Below are 23,434 nucleotides of genomic sequence, written 5' to 3' on the forward strand. Positions count from 1 at the left end.
CGACATAAAATTCTAACCATAAAAAATTATAGACAGACATATAAGCAGACAGATATCACCAAGATACACAGAGCGGGCAACACAGGTACAGATGATGGTGATATCTGTCTGCTTATATGTCTGTCTATAATTTTTTCTGGTTAGATTTTATGTCGCTATTTCATTATACCTGATGATGATTGCTTGTGTTGCAATCGAAACGTCGTATGCTATTATTTAATTTATTATTTTTTCTTTATACGTGACTTTACCGAAAAAACCAAAGAATAATTCCTGCAGTCACGAAAGCTCCAAAGTTAAGTCGTAATGAACCTTTGTCCTGCACTTTATTCGGCTGGTATGTTATTGATAGAAGTGGGGGAAAGCCACATATATGTGTACATCGCATGACAATACTGCATTCCGACAGTTTCACTTGATGTGCCAACGATTCTTGGGAAGCAACTTGTATTTGACGAGTTGCAGAATCAGAATATGTATTTATCCTGGACGAAGCCGATGAGCTATGAGAAGCTCCTTTTCACAGAGGTCCAGTAGGGGGGTGGGTAAGAACGTCACAACAGACAATACAAAACACGACCTGGAGTGCAAAGGACAAGAAAGGTAAACAAATAACCCAAACACATACAAATTAAATCATCCCCATCCTACCAGGCAAAGCCCGCTGAGGTATGAACTTATTTTTTAAAAGCAACCTGGCCACAAATGATAGCTAAACACAGTGGGTTATAATTTTTACATTTATAGCAGCAATATACCGTAATCTAAATGGTCTAAACGCATGTTGCAAGTATTCGTAGCAAACAGGAGCCAATCACACGATCAGCAAACCACAAGGACACGCAAGATTACGACCATTAAGCAATGCAAGTAAGAAGAAACGTGACGATGTTTAATTGTTAGTCTGTGAAAACGAAACATCAATGTCAAAGCCATGGATAATCCAAATTTAAGGTTGCCACCGCTGAGATACAAAAACAAGCAGGGACATATGCGAAGAATATTTCACAATACCAAAAAGGGGGATGACGATATACACACACGGTGGTGTGGTCTTACTCAACTGACAAAAAGCAGGAATTATGTTGGTGGTTTATCCCAGGACGGCTACCTCTAAACAGGAAGATATCCTGGGAAAACCCTGACGGGTGGCTACCGCAATGCAGACCAGCACGCATTGACCAGAAATGCTTCAAAGCTATTCCTGCTTCACGATGCTCATGAGAAACGGTGGGTGCGGAGGGAGAAATATGGACAGGCAGAGATAACGACAATGAAACCAGCAGCTGCCTTCAACAGAGATTCGTTAAGGATGACCCTGAACTTCCAAAGCCAGGGGCGTCATTATGTCGATTAATGACTGCACAGAACGCCACCTCGTGGCCACGTTGATGGAATTTTACACGCTGTAAGTTACAGACAATAACTTCATATAGGTTAAACAACAAAAACTGAGACATATTCTGGGAATATGAATATAGCACAATACCGGAAACGAAAAAACTGCATGTCATTTGCATTGTCTTGAGTAGAATATGGTTTCGCAAAAGGCAGCAACCGCGACTTTTAATGTCCTAGGGAAGATTTAACAGATTTGCCAGCAACAGCTACCTTTAAAACATACGAATGATGTTGGGAAACCAGAACAGGTGGCAACTCTCAGAATACCAGCCTCAGCTCCTTATACGTGTGATGACAGCCTTGAAATACAGGAATACAAATGCTAAAACAAAATAAGTTTAAACGCGGTTATTTTTTTCCCATTTTTATCTTCTCCCACAAACCACTGGAGTAGTAAGCTGTCAACCGCACACACATATATATAGATGAAAAAAACATGAGCAATGATATTCAGGTCACCGTGTTTGATCAAGCGTGCTTGAATTTGAAGAGTTTATATTTAACGTGGTGCCTTCCGTCGAACTCAAAGCCTCGCCGCCAACTTGATTCCACGACCCCCCCTTGCTACGGAGAACACTTTTCGTGAAATGTTTACACCAAGAATGAAACGGCCTTGCACGACCACCCCGCACGCACACACGCAAAGTGTCACCTCCAATCACACCCCTTCGGAGCAAATTACATTAACATCACCCAACGGCTTCTGTAATCCAAACCCTGCACCTTCCTGCTCCAAGTAATTTAAAAGCGGTGGACGTGTGCTGCATATTGCTTTAAGAAAAACGGCAGCACCTACTCGTGTATTTTTGTTGTTGTTGCAGCCATCATCAAAGATCGAAATTCCTGGGAGGTCAAGTGGGTTTTTTTGTTGCTGGTTTCTCGGTATGCGATGTGTTGCGTTTCCAAACGCCAGGTGAGCATCTCCACCAATCCGCAATGATCAGCGTGGTTGAAGTACCATCAACATTGAAGTACGTTCAAACATACATTGGTCGGGGCGGCTTGAAATGCGGCGATGTGAGCACATGCGCAGGTGCCGGATGGATTGGTGCATCGTAACACCCGCGAGAGATAGCAACGGCTTCGAGGGTCTCTCATCCAGCAGTGGTTAGAACATGGTTGGTGATTGCAGGAGGTGGGCATTTAAAGTGAACGCTTTGATAAAACACGAGCTCTTGATACTTTAGGGGCCATCCATTTAGTCCGTACGCATGAATGACTCCGAGCCAATGACTTAAGCTCTACAAATGCCCGTGCAGTCTCTTTGGCACAGGAACTGATGAATGAGACGACAGGCAACAGGCCACGCTAAAACATATCCAAACTTGCCCCTCCCCGAACAATTAATCCGAGGGAATTTATCTTTGAAATAATTCACATCGTTCTCACACTCGCGCCTGTAACACTGCGCTGTTTACATTGGCCCGCGTATTTGGGAAAGTGAGAATCTTTTAGCTCCATTGTGCTGCATGTTTCGCACCAAATTCAGTTGAATGCATTTTGGTATTCATTATTATCATGCACAACATCGCCTATGTAGGAAAGGGAGATTTGGTGGTAAAACAACACAACCATGTACACAAATTCACTTTTTTAAAATTGGTGTTTATTTGTTAATAGTTTCGGACAGTGTGCAGTTAAGATTGTGGGAAAGATATTTGAACAAAGGCATTATTGTAGAAACATGCAGTATTGTTCTTTGCGGACGAAGCAGTTTTCATGATCGATTCTAACAAGATCGCTGGTAATTCCAGGTTGGCGTGTTAAGCGTATCTGTGGATAATATAAAAATAACTCTTAAATATGCAGTGAATTTGTTATACCCAAAAACGTTCCTGGAGAAATCCAAAAGTTTGAAAGTCAATGTTGTTTTTAATGTGTTGTTTCGTTTCCAATAAACACAACTTATTTATAATTTTCTTTTCCGCATGTATAAAAAAATCTAATATTTTACAAAGGCACAGATGAATACATCTATATTGATTGTGCATGAGACTTCTTTACATCTTTTTGACATTAGGATAAAGATCATCCTATACAGCCCAGGGACGAACCGATTTGCCGTCAGATCCTACACCACATTCCCCCTCGAGTTAAAAACAATCTCCCCAAGTTCCAAAAAAAATGGAAAAAAAACACAATACAGTATACAAAACTTACATAAACAATTTCCATTTTGGTAAGACTAGCATAAAACAATAAAGTAATACCGTTATGACTGAAGACGACGAAAGAAAATAAATGGTTCCACCCGCGCAGAGTTGTGAAGAAAGGATATTTATTGCCAAATGAAAGTGGCCAAATGAATTCAGAGGGAATGATCGTTAGCTACCGTGCGCTCTCCATACGTATACGTGTAAAGGCAAGTCCATGAAGACCGCGTACCTTCATATAGGTGTTGGCTTCTGAAATCTTTGGGCCACTGTCAGTATATACTCGGCATAGTATGGTTTACTACAACATTTAAGGTGAAGTGGGACACAAGCCTGAAAGCCCATCAAGTGTCTAAAGAAAATGGGAGGCGTTTCTAACAACAGGGCTAAGCCACGGCGTTTGTGCTGGTGCCCGTGTCAAAAAACTAAGCCAATTGTGCACCTTTAACGCTGAAAAACACATTTGAAATAAATACGTACAGATTACAACGAATTTAACAGGGGAGCAAACGGCACTGCGGTCCATGGGAGAGGAGCGCAGTTGGTGCACAGAATTGAACTCGCTTCCCCTTCACACGTAACCTGACCTTTGGTTGTGGTTGGATCATTAACCCGGCCAGAGGAGAGGTACTGCCCCCTCTTCCTCCAGCCATCACCTAAATAAACACCTTCCCAGTCTCTCAGGACCCATGCTTTGCTAACAAATTTAAAAATGCATTTTTTTCTGAATTATATATGTTCTCATTATTATGCGGTAAACTTCCATTTCAAATACCGCAAATGTTCCCAACAGTTGTTTATTTATATTATGCACAGCTTAATGTTTTTGTCTTTTTATGTTTACTTCCCCCCCCCCACCCCTTCTCCGGCACACTTGGGAAAATCGGAACGCTTGTGTGCACTACTGTCTTCCAAACTCTGCTTCTCGGCAGATAATGCTATTTAAAAATCAGCTGGGCTATACAGATAACAACATGGTCCAAATATGAATAACTTAGTATATTATGGCAGTTGGCCAGACTATCGTGTACAAGGACAGTACTGCATTTCACAACAAGCTGACCATTAGTTAATAGCACTCGAAAATATCTGATGGAATGAACAGGTTATTGCTTTATACTGTTCCACATTATATAAAAAAAAATGCATATTAAAACATGACCAAACAGTCAAGCGGATACAATACTCAAAAATAACACGCAATACGTTTGCGAACAAAGGAACTGTCAAACATTTCTTTATCTTTTTTTTTTATTCAAGTCCATCACGATCATCTATTACGTTTTAATCCATTACCATACGGTTTGATTGTCGCACAAATACCTGCTTAATTATTAGTACAAAAAACATCCTTGGGCAGTTTTTCAATCTTCCCGCTTGCACTGTGCTTTCCTTGCGTCGCGCGCCGCACCACAGTACCGGTTCAGGGAAAGAGCGGCGCTTTCCAGGTCACAAGTTCGACTTCGTGTTGGACGTGAGGTGGGGGGGTCTGCTGCTTCGTGCCACGGTCAGTCAAACAGCCGTTGCGATTTGATCACAGGACCAAGATTGTTTTTGTCGTATTATTATTAATAATGAATGTACTGTAGAATGTCTAAATAAACTCTTATTATCCTGGTCTGCATTTTAACAGAGTGCACATTAACATTGACCTGAAACACACCGGACAAGGCAGTCGAAGCATATTGACTTACACGGAGCAAATTAAAACACGTAACAATGTTATAATGTTTGGTTGAAAATATTTGGTTGCTTTTAAGTAGATTGGAGCCCCCAAAATAAAATATGTAATCTAATAAATCTCGTCCTGCATCTTGGATGAAATGTCTCATTTGTTGTCATGCAGTACATCACCGAATGATTAGCAGACCCTGTGTCTCAGCAGCAAGGCAGAGGTATGCTGCTGGCATTGAGTGTGGTCCACCTTTACGGCAGGGCTTGCTCAAGCTTTGGCTGGATTCTCTTGGTCCCGCCGGATTACTGCAGCACTGGCCCGCAAGCTACGGGCAGCAAAACAGGAGTCGCATAAACAAACGGCGCACAACGGCATAGCTTGCAGAACCCGTTAGGGCAGGGCTTGCCGGCTCATTATTTTTGGCACACAAACACTGAACGACCCGGTGACCATCCACTGCAGCACCCTCGGGGGCCGGGCCATGGCCAGGCCTGGCCGGAGCCTTCCCACCTGGTGTCAGAAACCGTAAAGCGCTGGGAACGGAATTACGAGCCGTAATCTCCCAACGCGGCGATCTGTAGTTTTCCATAAACAGGTACCGGCTTTCTAGTGCGCAGCAGGTAAGCCTCCCTCGCGAGAGCTGAGAGCAGCATGTGGCGCGCACTGACCCCATGATAGTTTCCTGCCTACGGCGGATTTTCAAAATAAATTACTTTCTTCCAAATTTGATCTCGATCGTGCTGCCAGAATCATATGGAGCAGTGCAACCATTCCCAGTTAGAGAACAGTCCACAGAAATAGATATCATTTCTAGTGAACTCCGTTCTGCACAGCAGGGGATGGTACGTGTCCACCTACTCTGCCACCGAGGCTAATGTTCATTGCATGATGGCGAAATCAGCATTTATTAATTTCAGAGTTGATATTTGGACGAATAAAGAGGGTAAAAAAGACACACTAAATAAGAAAAGGATTTTTGTTGTGCAGTCCATGTTGACCGGGCTGAGACCTTTAACTTGCTTCATCGCAGGCAACCGTTCCAATTCGAACCCAAATTGTCAACGGTGGCAGCCGACTGTTCTGACCTTTGAGCCACCCGACCAACTCTCCCACCACGCCGACCAATGACTCTCCTACCACATGCCGCTCTTAAATAACCGCCGCCAGCCGCCCACGATCTGACCCTCTCCCCACCGGGGGGAGTAATTTGAGGCCTTATTATGCATCTTTTGAATGTCGATCCATTTAATAAGTTTCATCCGCCTGGGTAGGCTCCTTTCTTCTCGGCCTAATCCTCCGTGACTTCTCCATCGCCATGGGTATGATGTCATGCAGATCGACACAGAGCTGCTAAAGTGAGCAGTAATCTCCGATCTCCTGAGTGAGGCTCTCGGCTACTTGGATGATGTCATGAAGTGGGTCAAACGTGCACGAGGCGGGTTTAACTCAAGGGAGGAGGAGCGGGGGGGGCGGTGCTCGCTTTGTCAGATGCCCGCTCCTTTCTAGATCTCGCTCATGGGACAGTGGATTTATCTGGCTTTGGCTGCTGGTCTACACACAGGTGGGCGGCATTTAGATTCAACAACGCAAAACAGATGCAGGGGAATGGGACGAGTTTCTTCGCTCTCGATAAGAAACTCGTAGGTTTTTCAGATGTTAGCCCCAGCGGGCCCCCCCCTTCAAATGTGCGTCCGCAAATGAGCGATGCCATCGCGTGAGCATGTAAACCATCCATTCTTACGCTCACGATACGTGCGTCAAACTCGCGTGTGCAACAATCATTATTTCCAATTCATGCACATTTTACAACAATAATTTTCCGATATATTTAGGTGAATGCAGCAAAAAATATATACAAATGAGTCAGAAAAAACCCAATAAGCGTTACAAATGAGATGGCAAACAACACGCACATAACAAAACAATTCTTGAATAACCTCGTGAACCCATTTCGTGAAAGTTTATCGAATTTCTTTGTCCGTCGTGTTAATTGTTACATGCCTATTATTCCAATTGTTTTAAATGCTACGAGCCCTCGAGATGCATTTTCTTCTTCTGCTGACGTTTTCAAAAGTAACGCTGAGACGAGATGGGATGGTGGCACTCACCCTGCTCTTTCAGACTCGATGCTGTGCCTCATCTCCACGGGCAGCCAGGGATTCTGCAGTGACAAAGTGAGTCGATACTTTCAGTAAATATACTGGGGCATTCAAATAACATTTGCAGAAACAAAAACATCCCGCGCCATTTACGTTACACGTGAAAGTTGTTACTAGTACGTTTGTAAACGCTTAGCCGATGACGGCAAAGTCTAGAAGTATGAGAGAAACCTTAAACAACATTACATGGTTGAATATGAATTGTATCTTTGATGACCGTGTTTTGAGATTACATTTATATCATGATAGGAACACACCAAGTTGCCCAACCGAACATTATCGATATAATTTAAAATAATATAAGATGACCCTCTATAAAGTTTACAATTCTGAATATTACTTTCGCACGCTAATTAGAGCATTAACACAATTCTGTACTTCCGTTCATGTGAATGCAATGCAGTGTTCAATAGTAATTATAAACGACACGTACCAGGATCGTTGATCGGTTTCGAAGCAGAACCCTGCATTCAGCAAATAAAATAATGAAATTTAATTGCATCCACTAAACAAAGCATTTTTTATCACTTACAACCAGGGTGCGGCAAAAGTCAGGAACCATACGCCTGCATAGGAAATGATAGCTTGCACCTCCGGTTAGCACGGTTGGCTACGCACGGTTTGAAAGAAGTTCAACATACATACGTACATACATACAGAGGCACATCTCAATAAATTTCACATAGGGTGCCTGAACATTCTCCACAATGATCTTAACACACAAAGCTCGAATTTTCGCCAGGATAAAACAAAATAAAAACTAAATATTTTTTTGTTTTACCAGGTAAGGCCCATTGAGCTGTATAGCTCTTTTTCAGAACCCCAACGAAGTGGCTTGTGTGGAAATTTATAGCAGCCAAATACTATAAACGCATGATTCAAAATGTAGAGGGAAAAACCTGTAGACCCGGAGAAAATTCCATGCGACCACAGGAAGATAGACATGCATACTCTAAATATACAGCAGGCGTCAGGGTTTGGATCAAACCCACGACGACCTCCTGTAAACCAGGCGAGGTAACTAACACGGTAGCACCCTCGGTATGAACAGTACGGCCCTGAAATCCCTGCACGCTGCCATCGTGTAACGGTTAGCACAATGGACTCCCACAATCCAGAGGTTGCCTGTTCGAACTCCCAGCACGTGGCCGTTGAAATAGTGGCCAAGTTTCTTAATTATCACCCTCCTTCCTCCGGCCACACCTCCACCTCCAATCACGGCCTCTGTCCATCCAGCAGTATAAATGGGTTCACTAGGTTTTTCTGGTGATAACAACCAGCTTCATCAGGCGATTTGCCAGAATTGTGAAGAAGTCTTCCGCAGAGCAAGACGACATCATCTCTGCGAGTGGTTGTAATCACCAGCGAAACGTCGTACTTAATTGTAAATGCTGTGGGTTTACTCGCCATCACACCGATGTGCTGAATTAATAGTTAATTCGCACGTTTTATTCACATGACAAACCGTACTAATTGGCTGTGTCGGGCAGTGGTTGGTTAACGACGCACATATATTTACGCGATCCAACCCAAAAACCTTTACGGTGAATATTGGTCATGGAAGCCCACGTGGTTAAATTGTGTTCGCCAGGGTTAGTCAATCGACAGTTCACACACCGTGGGGTAAGGTGTGGATAACCCCCACCGCCCCTTCCAAAACTTTGGCCAGCGTAGGCCAAAATAAAAACCCTACATCGGCTTAATTTTAGTGGAGGCCCTTGTGTCCGCAGTGGCACGAGCAGGTAATTGCGGGGCTGCACCTTAACCTGCTACCATTACCTGAAATCGCTTTGGTTCGTGACTTTGGAAGCACCTTGTACACACTCAACATTCCTGGCACGCTGCGTGAACGGATCCATAAAGCATGCACGCGAGCTCTCTCAGTGGGTATGGGATTATCACAAAGCACACCAGTACACGTGTTGAACGTCTTTCGCACCGTACGCAGCCAACCGTGATACTGGAGGTGCGGGGCGAACCAGGGAGTATTGCAGTGCTCACCTCGAGCTCTCTCTCAGTGTTAATGCAGTGGGAGTATCATAATAAAGATTTCTGGGTTAGATCGCGTTATTTATAAATGTGTTGTAACCCTCCACCACCCGACACGGCCAATCAGCAAAAAAAGTGTCACGTTGACAAAAGACAAATAGTTCACTACTTTAACCCACCGGTGTGATGAAGAGTGAATCCACAACAATTTACAATTCTTGAGTACGACGTTTCGCTGGTAATTACATCCAGCATCATCGGGCAATTCGGCAGAATGGTAATTACCAGCGAAACGTCGTACTCAAAAATTTTAAATGTTGTGGATTCACTCTTCAACGCACCGGTGGGCTAAAGTAGTGAACTATTTGTCCTTTGTCAACGTGACACTTTTTTGCCGATTGGCCGTGTCGGGTGGTGGAGGGTTACGACACATTTATAAATAACGCGATCTAACCCAAAAACCTTTATTATGAATAATATTGTTCGCGAAAGTCCTCCCACGTGTTAAACAGTGGGAGTATCACAGTCCTCACCTCGAGCCTGCTCGTGTGCGCTGCCTCAGCAGCTGGTGGCTGCGTTGGGCTGCGTGGAGCCTGGGCAGCTGGGCGAGGGCTCTCCGGGCTCTCCTGCAACGTGGCTCCTCCTGAAACCACGAACACACGTGGCCATCCACCACCCGCCCATTGTACCATCAGTTCCCCACCCCTACAAGGCCCATCCAAATGTTCAATCGCAAGATCTGATGAAATCCGGCGCATTAAAGGTGGCTTGGTCTATATGGAGTAATCATGTAATGGGAAATGCGCATTGATTTTAATTGTTTAATAACGTGCAATGTAATGCGCAGCTTGTTGTCATTCCACTTCTGGATCAAAGCCTCCCCAGATTATGACATTTGTGGGGGATGTTTGAGCATACTTCACCACACTTGTTATTGCTTGCCACAGATGTTAGCCATGGCCAGGAATTTAACTCAGGTCACCGGGTTCATGGTATGGTGTGGGAACCATTGCACTATTGTTACCGCCAGGTAATGCGTAATTTTTCTAATCTGGGCCCTTTGTCGAATGATGTTGGCTCTCAACACTTTACTGTTGCTTATGATGTCACTTGGTATTGAAAATGCACTCCTGGCTCCTTGGGTGATTCCCTGCAGAAATTATATTGCAATCATGGGAACTGCACCATCAACTCCATGGAATATAGCTCAGTGGAGTGCACGGACGACTACGCTACCCCTACCTTGCCTTTAGAACACACGTTCAACAGTCATTCATCAATCGCCTTTCAGCTAATCCTCAGCACTGCTGCATTAGCCCACTAAATCGAAGGCTCGACACTCAATTAGCACTCTCACTTACAACTGCAAATTAAGCCTATTTCCTGCAAATTAAGCCTATTTCCAATTAACCAAGAAGCGCTGTGATTTCGAGGCGAGTGTCTCTACATCATGTAAACCAAACATTATTTGTCCAAGTACTTGTGACATGGCCATATAATACACACTTGTTATCTTCATGGGCACACACAGTTTTAATTATAGGTCTGGCACAACAATTGGAAAAATACAAGGCCACCACAACAATAATTGGGGAGGGAGAGGAGGAAGAAAAACACGATGTTGCTGCCTGGAGTGTACCACCCGGTTTTTAACGTAGGTCGCGTGCACGCATATAAATAGGTGGCCAAATTACAAAGTGCAAGGTCGCCACAACAATAGCCTCATTTGGAAGGAAATGCCCCTAAAATGTGCAACCGCATGCTGTGCCCAGACTGCACTGAGGATGCACGTTTCCCACAGGCGCATTCTCCAGGTCAACACAGTCCATCTGCTTTCCCGTTCTTGGGTGGCACTCATCTCCCGTTTACAGCCCATAGCGAGTGGAGAAAATTCCACAATCCCTATGACAGGGGACAGTCATCCCAAACGACACGCGGTATCGATTTCCCACAAAGTGATACTTATTTCACCCAATGCAATTTCTGGGTTGTACCACGTGTTGTTTGGCATGATGTCCGACGTTTCGCGCGCGGAGCGAAACGTCGGACATTGTGCTTAACAACACGTGGTACAACCCAGAAACCACATCGGACAGCGCGACTGCACAACTGCGAGAACCCACGCGGTGGTTCTTGTTTTATCGATCGCCAAAGGACAGCAAGCTGCGTCGACGTGCAACCGGAGTTATTACTCGACAAATGGTAGCTTGTGATATCTGAATCGGATCTAAGCATCCCCTTCACGAAGCTGCACTGACTGATGTGGTTCAGTATGGTGATCTCAAACAACCCCAAAAGACGGTCACTGCATCACGCGCTTTCAGATGCGCTTCTGCGGCTGTCTGGAACGATCCTCCTTCCGATATTAGGAAGCCACTGGAGCTATGCGCTTTTAAATAATCTAGATTGAAAACTCCTTTCTTTAGAACTGCTCTTTGTGCTTAAGTTGTTGTCCTTCCCCCGCATCTTCGATAACGTACGGTGCGAAAGAAGTTCAGTATACATACTAACATGGTAAAAGGAACCCTACAATGAACAACTGTGTTGATTGTGAGCAATGCACTTTTATAAACCACCGCTCCGCCCCATGACAGAGACATTTTGCAGGCACTCTTTCGCAAAAAAAACCTATTTAAAACTATCTTATTGGATGCCTCCCAAAAGCGCTGCGAGGCAGTCGCATTAATGGGTTGACGTGCTAACGCGTTTGTGAGTGACTCGTGTGTTGCAAAGTATTTTACGCCACTGTCATGAATCAGAGGCCTGCTTAATACACGCTGTTGTGATATAATAAAACGTTACTATGAGGACAGCTGCCGTTAAGAGTGGCTGAATGCAAGCAGTAACAAGCCCGCACGCAGCAATACGCGAAGCAACGAGGTGATGCTCATAAGGCTGCTGTTGCTGCACTGTGTGTTTTTATGATGCCCCTGTTATATATTTGACGCTGTCAAACGCTTAGGGTGTCGTGATGTATTGAGTGTGCACTGCGCCACTGTGCGAGTGAGGTCGATATCAAATACAAAGATCCCCCGTATAGCCTTAACAGACTGTTGGGGTAAATGTTGTTATCGAACATCTATTAAGGCCGGCACAGCACATGATGGGGTGGGTGGCCAGCACCACGCAAGGGCACATTTGTCTCCCTTGTGGCAATATTTACACGCTGCACCAGCTACTCATTTGAGGCTGAGTCGACCTACTGGAGGCCCAAGACCGGTTAAAAAAATCGTCACTGGTGTTGGCCGCGAGAGGGAATCGAACTGGGGTCGCCAGAAACGTAGCACAGCGCACCAACCACTGCACTACCGAGTCCGCTATCACAGACACAAGCATGCAGAACGGTGCGCAATCATTTACATGCACGCAAGGATGCACAGGGGCTTACGTACCCTTATCGGGGTCTTTGTTCGCTGGGTGGCTTACACAGTCTGTGCGCTCAGCAGGCGCTAATGAGCCTTTAAAGGCAGCATCTGCAACAGACGCATCACAACTATTGTGCAGGCGTAAACATCTCGCTTGCAAAATAACGATCGTGGCGGATGTGCACCTTCATTTTAGGAGTTGAAGCAATGAAGGATGCGTTTGCTGTAAACGATGAATATTGATTCATGCAATATAGATTCTTACGCTCACTGCAACACAAGGCATTGGTGCGTGTGAAAATAATTTGTTAAATGAAAATGCAAATGTAATGCTAAACTTTCATTTAAGCGAATGAAGCAAGCTAATCTGTGCAACAACAAAAAAAAACAATACAAAAGAGGCCAAAAAACATTGCTTCTGGATTCGAATCACAACACCGAATTGTGACGGTTCATCAAATTACTGCAGGGAGGGAGGTGGAATGTGGGTGGGATGCATCATTTCAAGCCAATTCATCACCATCTCAAGAACAAAAACTGAGCAGGCGAGTGGGAAGGAGATTATTTCTGCCGCCGCTCACCGTTGCGGAAAGAGGCCACGACGCCGACAGCGTAGAGGGTCTCTTTGTCTGGGAGCGACAGATCGAGCAGTCTGTGGCTCGCACGCGTGTCCCCCGGGACCTCCTCCTCCTCCGCGCGCGCGGGAGCAGGCGCGCTTTCCTTGCCTGCGGCGACGCATCCAACGTCGTCCCGCCACGATTTATCTCGAGAGCGACCGTCGCTTCCCACGGGAACAACCGTGCTCTTGGCAAGGTTCGTCTGCTTGCCTTTGAAATTGTCCACGCCGCCCGACGCCAAAGCGGCGGCGACGTTTGTCTGCTCGCCGAAGGGCCGATGCGGCCCTCTGTCCGCGTGTAGATGCGGCTCCGCCTTTGAGTCCTGCGAGTCGGGGTCGGGAGCGTGGATCGATTCCACGGCGGCAGTTGATGGCAGCGGTTGATTGTCGGCGAGCGAGCTCCCGTCGAGGGTTCGTGCGGCCGTGCCCTCGTCTGGCTCGCCCCTCCTCGTCGCCTCCGCGCTCTGCTGCTGCGCCGCTTTGTCTTGGGGGCTGGCGGGGCTCGGCGCGCCCGTCTGTGCGTTCGTACCGAGCTGAGCCGAAGACACGACGTTGAGGTTTGTCGAGTGGGCGTTGAATTTCTCGACGGCGCTGCTGCCCGGTTTTGGCTGCGGAGCGCTCACGCTGGAATATCTGACGTTAGATTGTCCGGGATGAAATCCGATGGGAGACACGGCCCGCTTTCTGATGTGTTCAACAGAGAGAGTGGCTCGTGAACCGACGTTCGGTTTCGAGTCTATGGATTGCACGAAATGTTTAACATTCGAAGTGTTAGGAGGGACGGAGGCGTTCTGATTGACCTCAACATTTCTGTTGCCATCCACGGCCGTCCCTCTGCACTCCTCTTGCCCGGACACTTTCCAAACGGGCGTGATGGTGGCTCGGCTCGGGGTGGGGGCGGCTGCCAACTCAAAGCTCTTGAGGGTCTCTGGTCGGGGGACTTTCTTCACCTCGATCGCCAGCCTGTTCTCCTTCCGTTTCAACTCAAGGTCTATAGTTCTGGCGTTCGTCTCTGCAGAATTACCGTCATCGTCCGGGCCGCCGACAGAAGCGGCTTCGTCGCCGGCGCTCTCCGCCGACGGCTTCTTGCCGAGCGGGGCGTTGTCGTCGTCTTCGGGGGGAGCCACTTCCAGGTGAATGGGTCTCTCTGCCGAGATGTTGGCATTGGACACACTGCCCGTGAACTTGGTGTAATTCTTGTTCAGGTCCAACCGCTGTTGGCCGTGGTTTTCCAGGGTCTCCGCCGAGCAAGGGGACGTACTTTCCACAACTCTGCTCCCTGAACCGCCGAAGCCGTCGCCCGCGGCCTTGTTGGCGGCATTAAACTTCTCCGTTCTGCACTCTTCCGCCGAGCTCTCGGCCTTGCTCGCGCAATCGGCGTCGCCCGACGCGTTGCCGTCGGAGTCGGAACCCTCGACCGTGCCCCCGCAGCCGCCCGTCTCACAAATCGCCGGGGTGCCCGTCGCGTCTCGCTCGTGGTAGCGCTCGGTGGCGTCGGCGTGGTAGCGGTCGTTGCGGTCCTGCCACACGCACGAGATGGTGAGGAAGCCGGCGGGCACCGACGGGGAGATGACGGGCGGTACGGGGATGGGCCGTGGCGGCTGCAGGATCTCCTCCATCACGTCCGCCTCGTCCCGCTGCGCCGCACTGCTCGCGCACAAACGCGCGCACGATAAGTGGGATCCGTGCCGGCGAGGTGGCGAGGTCAAACACGTGCAGCGATGATAACCGGCTTGCGTTGCGCGTTCGATGGTTTAACATCAGTGGTTCCCACCATTTGGCACAAGTACCCACTGGTGGTACAGAAACAGTTGGCGAGTGGTACGCAAGCAGTCTATAAGTGGCACACTGAATAGTCGGCATGCGTGTGTGGATATCCTGCAATCATGCATCAGTGAGTTTGAATTTTTGAATACATGCACGTAAGTGCCCATTTGTAGTCAGGTAGGCAGGAGTTGCATGTGCGTATTTATATGTATACGTATGCATAATTTAAGAGTAGAGTATATTTTGAGACTATATTTTAATTATATTCGACAGTGTGATTGATAATGTAACCATTGGCTTTTTGAATAAAATATTTTTTATGTTCTTTAAAAAGACTTCAGTTGGGTAATATGAAAACTTTACTGGTGGTCCATGAGATTATATATTGTTTAAGCGGTGGTATGCCAAGTGAGCAAAGTTTACGAACCGATGGTTTATATCATGAGGTTAGCTTCAGTGGCCAAGGCCAGCAGAATTATATCAACAGCGTGGCACCCAAGACACATGACTTTGGAGGCAATGAGTGGAACTGATGATAAGACTGTTACCTAACATGGCATTCGTGCTTGCCAATCATTTGCATGCACATATGTATGCCATCTGTTATGCAAGTGTGACCAAATATATTTTTCAGTAAAGCCTTATTGCTGTGTGGTACTGCATGGCCCTACTTTTTTATGTGTGTGTGTGTAGCATCCTAATACAAACAGGAGTCAATGGAATTCAACCGAGTGGCTTAGGGATTTATAGATGTGAGCATTGAGTTTTGGGGATACAGTGGCCTGTATACAGCCAATACACAATAATACAATTTGAAAATGTGAAGCATCCAAATCGACCACATCTAGAGACGTGGCACCAAGCCGGCCAGTATGGGTTGGGTGAAAGCAGGGAGCACTGACTTGAGATCATAGAAGTAATCTAACAACAGTGAGTACACACAAGCAGCAAACACGGGCACAACTGCGAGTGCCACACCAACACAGAAGCTTATGAATTTGTATTCTTGCTTGCCAGGTGAAATTAACTCAACTGGACACACACGGGATAGACCCGTGTGATATAAGGAAAAAAGTTTAGCTGGAAGCATATTATATTTTTTTGCGACATAGAATTGTAATGTATTACTTACTGTTAGTAGCTCAGCTTATTGAGAGTATATTTAGTATACTGATGATACTATGTAGTTTATACTTGAGTTTTTTACGTGGTTGTTTAGTTACTGCAGCTACATACTATTAACATTCCTTCCCTTTATTAATGCTACCCCTATCCCCTCCCTTTGATGCTGCTAATCCTGCATAATGCACGGGCATATGACTTTGAAAACCCCCCGCCCACCTCCTACGCATTTCACAAGTATTACTAATCACATTCCTGCATTTCCCATGAATATGCTAAATTCCTCTTGATATGCAAATTATTTTGTCAAGGCGCACTTCCCCCCTTCCAACCCAGCTTAAATAGACGCTCCAAGCGTGGTGGTCTTCACCTGAGGACGGCTGCTTGCGTTGTGGCCGAAACGTCGTGAGAATTATTTTATTATGTTTTATTTTAATTACTTTATCACTTCCCTTCTACGTGACTTTACCGAAAGAACCAAGAAGATGGACACAAGTTACCTTTTGACACGTGGGGGTTTTGGGGGCGGCAGGTCAGGAGTTCCCGGAGGAGATGCCGATAGGTCGGCCTCGTCATCCTGCAATGGACGTGCAGGCGTGAATGCAAGGTACGCTCACCGCTAGAATGGTAGCGTGCTCACCTTTAGTCTGTCTGCATGGATGCTGCTGCTAGAATGAGCATGTTACACACGAAGTAAATTAGAACACTTGTTATCTCGCACTCGTACGAGTCCAGTCCATCAGGTATGCGCACTACACGGCCACATGATTCCATCTCCAAGTCACAACAAAAAACTGCGCGACACAGGGGTGCAATATTTTAGATTTCTCATGTGCCACAGTTGTTTTGATACCCATTTACATTTGCTTCATTGCTATACTTTTTTATTTTGCGTTTATGATGTTGGTGACCCAGATCAATCTTGCAAATGAGACTTACCTGGTTTCTTAAGTTCTCACCTAGTTAAACGAAATTAAGGTGAAGCTTCAAGTCTTCTCAGTGCTTAACTACGCCAGTGGTCTATCCCCTTCTGCAGCCTCACAACATGTTCCCCAATGACCGTAATCTCCTCTTCCTGATTACACACTCGTGTTACTCGCCTACGGACATCGGTGTCCTTGATTGCTGTATAATTTACGGACATTTGTCAGTCCTTCGTGGATGAAATACCTCCCCGTGCTGTGTCGGTCTTGAGGATTGGGGCGCCACAGTGGTGAGACGTTAATTACCTAGCCTGGTATACAGGAGGTCGTGGGTTCGATCCCAACCCTGATGCCTGTATATTTGGAGTTTGCATGTTCTCTCTCCCCATGGTTGTGTGGATTTTTCTCCGGGTCCTTCGGGTTTACCCTTCACATTTATAACCAGCGTGCATGAAGAGCATTTGGCTGCTATCAAGTAAATATGGGCCTTACCTGGCAAAATAAAAATAGCTTTAGTCGTAGTTTTATAGGAATAATTTACTGTAATGCACTCTCATCATACTTCACCATATTCATCAGTGTGAATTGATGATGAATTGGGGGGAGGGGGGGTGGGATTCGAATTTCATTCACCTCTGATAATTATAAAGTTACGTTGTGATGTGATAATAAGTATGACCTGTCCCTTTGCTTTTTCTAATTTCCATGAGAGGGCACTCTAACACTGACACACGCTGTAGTCCCTTCACAAGCAAAAAAAAACTGTCAAACAAAAAAAAATCACGCAATGGTAGATTTCTCCACATTTAATCAGTGAATGTATGCAAAGTATTCCCCCATGGAAGTTTTGTGTATATTGCAAACGTCCCAAAAATGGTGTATTATTGTTGTTGCCAATAAAAACGATTTAGCCTCCAAGAAAATATAAATAAAATCGCGGAATGATATAATAACCAAGAATGCTCTTTGCTACGACTCTCAAGTTAAGTTACATGGCGTAACAATGATAGTCCTTCCAGCCCTCTGTTAACATACGGCCATGGGGGTTACTTGACCATACTTCACCATGCTGGTCAGTGCGGTTTGGTGAAGTGGAAGCCGAGGTTTGGTTCAGATAACCCTTGCCACGTATGAAAGCTTTGGCTGGGAATCAAACTCAGGTCGCCTGGTGCATAGTGCAGTGTGCCAACCACTGTACCACCGTAATAGAAAATTACTGGTCTATTGAATATTGATTACCAAGTAAAGTACTGTACAGCACTTAAGCGTTGGCTGGCTCAAAGCAGGCTATGGGTTGGCTATCTTTACGCTGTAAAACAATGAATAAATACGTTCGGGAAACGCAGCTACACCGCTAAGAGTCTGCACTATTAGGATAAACGGCACCAGCGCTGACAAATTGACGTCGTCGTTCAAAGGGCCGTCGCAGAAGTAAACATCCGTGCCTCGCTGCCACCGCAGACACAAAGCACAGAATGGCAATCGCCGCAAACTACGGGCGCTGGTCGTACCATCACGTGACAAGATTACATTTTGTGATTTAATAAAAGAATAATCACAAAATTATCAAATGTAGAGGGTGAAACAATTTGGACTCATAAAGCGTCTAATTAAGACCGCATCCAAAGACTCGGCACAAAGTAGGGGGGGGAGCGTACATTTTGCGGTAGTTAGAAAAAAAAGACATTAAAAAAAACTGGGTGGCGATAAGGGGATGCAGTGTAGAGGGGGAAAGGTGCCGATAAAGAAACTTCACCGAGAATGGAAAGTCCGTTATAGGGAGAGGAGAAGAGGATGGTTTTGAACATGATCTTAAACAGGGGAAGGCGCTAAAAGCTGCACAGAGGGCCAGGCAGAGAGGATTCCAGACAACTGAGACAGCAATGGAGAAAAGAGCGGCCTTCCTTTGACCACAGAATGCCTGGAGCTTTTGACAGCTAGCCTTGGTTACTGGTACACAGCGATCACAAGTTGAGCCCACGAAGGCTATTTCACGATTTCCCATCTCATCTTTGCGCCAAGCAGCGCAGCGCTTGCCGTGGTTGTATCTCCACGTAAACCGACTGTCCGTTTTCTCGTCAGCCCCTTCGAGCAACCCAAGCCCACGCACCCGACAGCTGAATCCGGAACATCTCGTCCCTACTGCATTCCTGAGGTTTGGCAATGGGAGGGTTGCAAGGAACAGAGCTCTGGCTAGCGGACTGGCTCGGCTGTCTGGCTGCCTGACTGGCCAGCTACGCACCACACAAACAGCCTCAGGACAAGATCCTGCACAGACAAAAAAAAGTGTCACTGTAAGAGCGAGCAAAGACGATAACACAGGCAAGGTAACAGACAGACTGTAGTATGGCAGGTCAGGCCCCCTGATGAAGCTAACCGGCTCACTGCAACTGTAGCCGTGCGCATTCCCTTGCCACCTGCACCCCCCGATGGCATTTTCATGCTTGGTTAGGCAAAGCCTTGGTCAGCGAAATGAAAACAAAATTACATTTTCAAGGGTAGACGCTGTTAAAGCTGCCACAAATGTCACTAGAATTGTTTTCTAATTTACATTCAATTTATGTGTGAGACATGTTTTTGTTAGTTTCATTCTGGATAAGAACTGAACATGGAGAAAAGGATTGAATTTATTACATCAAAAATACAACTTTGGCTCCCACTTCAGGTGAAGAGGACGGCTGCTTACGTTGTGGCCGAAACGTTGTGAGAATGATTTTATTATGTTTTATTTTTATTATTTTATTACTTCCCTTCTACGTGACTTTACCGAAAGAACCAAGAAGATGAATCCCTGCAGTCACGAAAGCTTTAAATCGAAACAACATTTTTAGTAAAAAAAAACGTTGCGTTACTGTAAGAGGCTAACCGTTGAGAATACCAGTCATATCGATCAATAGGTCTCACAAATAGTTGGCAAACAAAACAAGTATAACCCGTAAAAATAAAGTGTTTCACTATAAATCCTTTATATGCGTGGCGGCTAGAGTCCTCTCGTCCTCTGGCTTGAGATGGCTGCCACCTATGGGTCAGATGATTGCATGGCACCATTAAGCGATTGGTAATTAAATATAATATTTTTGTCCTAAAAAGTGTAAAATTTTGGAAAAAAAAATTCACGAACATTAATTGTCACGCACAACGAGTCTGTGTGGAAAATGTCAGCTCGATTGGATCACCGGAAGTGGGTTAAAAAACGACCGAAAGATTTGCACGGTCGTAAGCAAGCAAGCAAGCAAGTGAACTTAATATAAAGGATTTAAAAACCTCCAGCACAACAAGGATTAGCCTTGCTGGCCAAGGGGTGCACGCTTGTTGGCCTTCCCCTCCCCTCCCAACGTCGCCGATACACGAGACATCATCTCACGATGCCGCAAGTCGCGTGCTGCGTGATGTCGCAAATTAAATACTTCAGAGCATAAACGCGTGCTGGAAAGCGTTACAGAACCCATGCAAATGCACGATATGTCTTGCATGTTATCATTCATGTAATCATTCATGGCAAGATTTATTACACTGGTCAACACTTTTTCTGGCATAACGGATTCCAACGGTTTCAAGGTAATTTTGGGGTGCTGATTCCAAATCTGGCATCAGTTTTTGTCTATTACATCAGGTTTTTGAGATATCAAATATTGCATTTTCAATAAAAACTGCAGAAGAAAAATATTAAATAAATGTGGATATCTACATAAAATATTATAAACACACTATCCTAAAAATACAGCACCATATTTTAACACTAAAGCAGTCAATGACTCGCAACTACTTGCAATCATAAGCGACAGAGTTAATTTCAGGTAAAATCAATGAAAAAGGGGTATGCCGATAGCATAAAATGAGATGTGATAGAGCAAATCTGAGATCAGATTTGGAATCAGCACCCTGAAATTAGTCTAAAACAGCTGCAAAAGTCCAGGCCAGAATTTTTGTTGTTGTTGACCAGTGTTATTGATTAATTATAGTCTGTGGCAACAACAGATACATTGATAAACTTCTTATTCTTGTATTAGTTGTGTAACAATGTGTCCTCCTTGCGATTTGATGAACTGTTGCAAATCAGGGTCACAATTCGATACATTAATATATCTGGTTAAGTTTCTGTGAACGCTAGCGCCTCTAGTTGCTGCAGGAATGATGCGAAACCATTAAATACAAAGCGTACAAATCTTAAAATATTGGATCACTTACTCACTGGATTCGATACATGCATCGTAAACAGATACATCGATGTTAATCAATAGAAGGATGCATTAGTATGGACCAACTCAACTTCGCTGATGGCGTAGTCAATATAATAACCTAAAGTAATTCACTACGGGATACGATGGGACAACTTATAAAGGCGGCAAAAGTGGGTCCAAAGATAAATATCACCAAAACAAAAGTCACGTACAACAAGTTCGTTGAACAAAAATAAATATTTGAGGGACCTAACTGATTCTTATGGCGGTACCCCGGGGTACCAAATAATACAAACTGGCCGAGGCAATTAAATATTTTATTTCTGGGACACTTTTATTCCAGGGGTGTACTTCACTCCGCAACTGGGGTACCAATCAATCCGAAATCAGTGCTACTCAGCGATATCGAAACGCAGCGAGGACGATTGCGCCAAAACCCTGAACGCTCGTATACACCATAGGGCATCGTGTACAGCTCGTCGAGATGAGTCGATTGCTGCATCGCCGACCATCAACAGACTAAAAATGACTGCATCACGGACATGATGCGATAGCCGGGGTACCGCCATAAGGTTCAACTGTAAAAAAAAAAACGAGAGTATGCATACCTGACTGGTGTTGAAGGTGGACTGAGTTCCCAATGATTAAATACATAGGTCAGTGAGCGTAGAAAAGAATGGCTTTTAGGAAATTGGGTTTGAAAATGGGGGAGTAACGTACCCCTAACATGCATCACTTTTATTACGGGATAGGTCTCCGTGTTTCTGAATGCCAGCGCAGTACACTAAGCCAGAGGTTAGAGTTTGAACAAAAAACAAAACCATACTTGAAAAATATTAAATATTAAATGCCCCCCCCCCTCCTCATGCGGCCACGCACCACCGCCATCCTGAAATCTGGCTGTGGAATGTACAAGTTGATGGGTGTGGACCAACGAGGACTTTCTGCAGAAAGGGCAAAAGATAAGCTCTCCGTGCTTCAGAATTCATGGCGAGTTTGTGGAAAAAACATTTACCTCCAACTAGTGTGGCAAACAATTCAAGCAAAAGAAGGGCATCGCTTAAGGCCAGACGATAGGATGCGTGGGGCTGCTTTGCGAACGGCAATGCTGTTAGGAAGGCAAGTACAGGAAGTGTTACCTCCGATTAGCACGATTGGCTACGTGCGGTGTGAAAGAAGTTCAACATACATACACACGTACTGGGTCATCGTTCAATAAAACACATTATTTGCGATCTAGTTTTTCCGGTCTCATTTGAGTGTTTTTCATTTTTGCCTATTTTTACAGATTTGTTCATTCCATTACACTAGCCATAGCATATCATGCGAAAATCATAATACGAATAGGGATGAATAGTAAATAGATAATCATTAGATTATCACGCGTGATTTGATGCATGTATCGTGAGCGTAAGAGGCGGTGGATCTCAACATGCCTCTGCGCGCATTAAAGCCTCACCCTTCTGTCCATGTAGACATTTTAAAACAATTGCCTTTGGGGTTGTGGTATTTGAATGTGCTGTAAAGTGTTGCCACTTCTACCAACAAGACAGAGCCTGGATACAGCAGTGCCACACCAATCGCTGTGAATGCGATAACAATCAGTGGCAATCGTCCACCACATGGTGAGTGGCTCAAAAAGGAAAAGGTGCAATTGCTGTCAACTGTTCAGGCCTTCAATGTTAGTGCAATGCAGAAATACCGTACATCCTGTGGGAGATTGACGGTGGTGGCCCACAATGCAGTGTGTAAATAATGCAGGGAAGCGGGCTAACTCAGCTGGGAGAAAGCCACATGTCACTGCAAAAGCTACAGGCACGTCCTCGGCATACAAGTGACCACCGGTTACGCTCCAATTTTGAATAAAAATGAAATACAAAACCGCACCAGTGTGCAAACACGGAGACCGTGTTTACATTTAAAACGAGCATAGGCGAGCGTACGCTGGAACGCGTTTGATTAAATGCTTACAAGCGAGCATGCAGCAGAGATAATAAATAAATGTGACCCAAGCAAGAAAGCTCTGGTTGTTTTTGTAACTTTTAAATAAATAAATGAAACTATTTTTTTTTTGGGGGGGGGG

General features: G+C 45.3%; 1 protein-coding gene across 2 annotated transcripts in view; it reads right to left on the reverse strand.

Annotated features, from left to right (window-relative positions):
- Positions 1 to 960: 960 nt before the first annotated feature.
- The window catches only part of PTPN12 (protein tyrosine phosphatase non-receptor type 12), a 68,881-nt gene continuing 46,407 nt past the window's right edge, over positions 961 to 23,434 (reverse strand). Inside the window, exons 12-18 of one of the 2 annotated variants that reach the window (XM_061562897.1) lie at positions 16,748 to 16,824; positions 13,324 to 15,005; positions 12,770 to 12,850; positions 9,911 to 10,020; positions 7,822 to 7,852; positions 7,338 to 7,390; positions 961 to 5,554 (exon numbers count right to left, since the gene is read on the reverse strand). In XM_061562897.1, coding sequence (XP_061418881.1) covers positions 7,347 to 7,390; positions 7,822 to 7,852; positions 9,911 to 10,020; positions 12,770 to 12,850; positions 13,324 to 15,005; positions 16,748 to 16,824 — 2,025 coding nt within the window. In that variant the 3' untranslated portion in view covers positions 961 to 5,554; positions 7,338 to 7,346. The remainder of the gene's footprint in view (positions 5,555 to 7,337; positions 7,391 to 7,821; positions 7,853 to 9,910; positions 10,021 to 12,769; positions 12,851 to 13,323; positions 15,006 to 16,747; positions 16,825 to 23,434) is intronic. The other variant, XM_061562898.1, reaches the window with a different exon arrangement.

This window comes from Lethenteron reissneri, chromosome 30 (assembly GCF_015708825.2).
Source record: "Lethenteron reissneri isolate LAM-NWPU_2019-01 chromosome 30, ASM1570882v1, whole genome shotgun sequence".
In the NCBI taxonomy this organism is placed as follows: Eukaryota; Metazoa; Chordata; class Hyperoartia; order Petromyzontiformes; family Petromyzontidae; genus Lethenteron; species Lethenteron reissneri.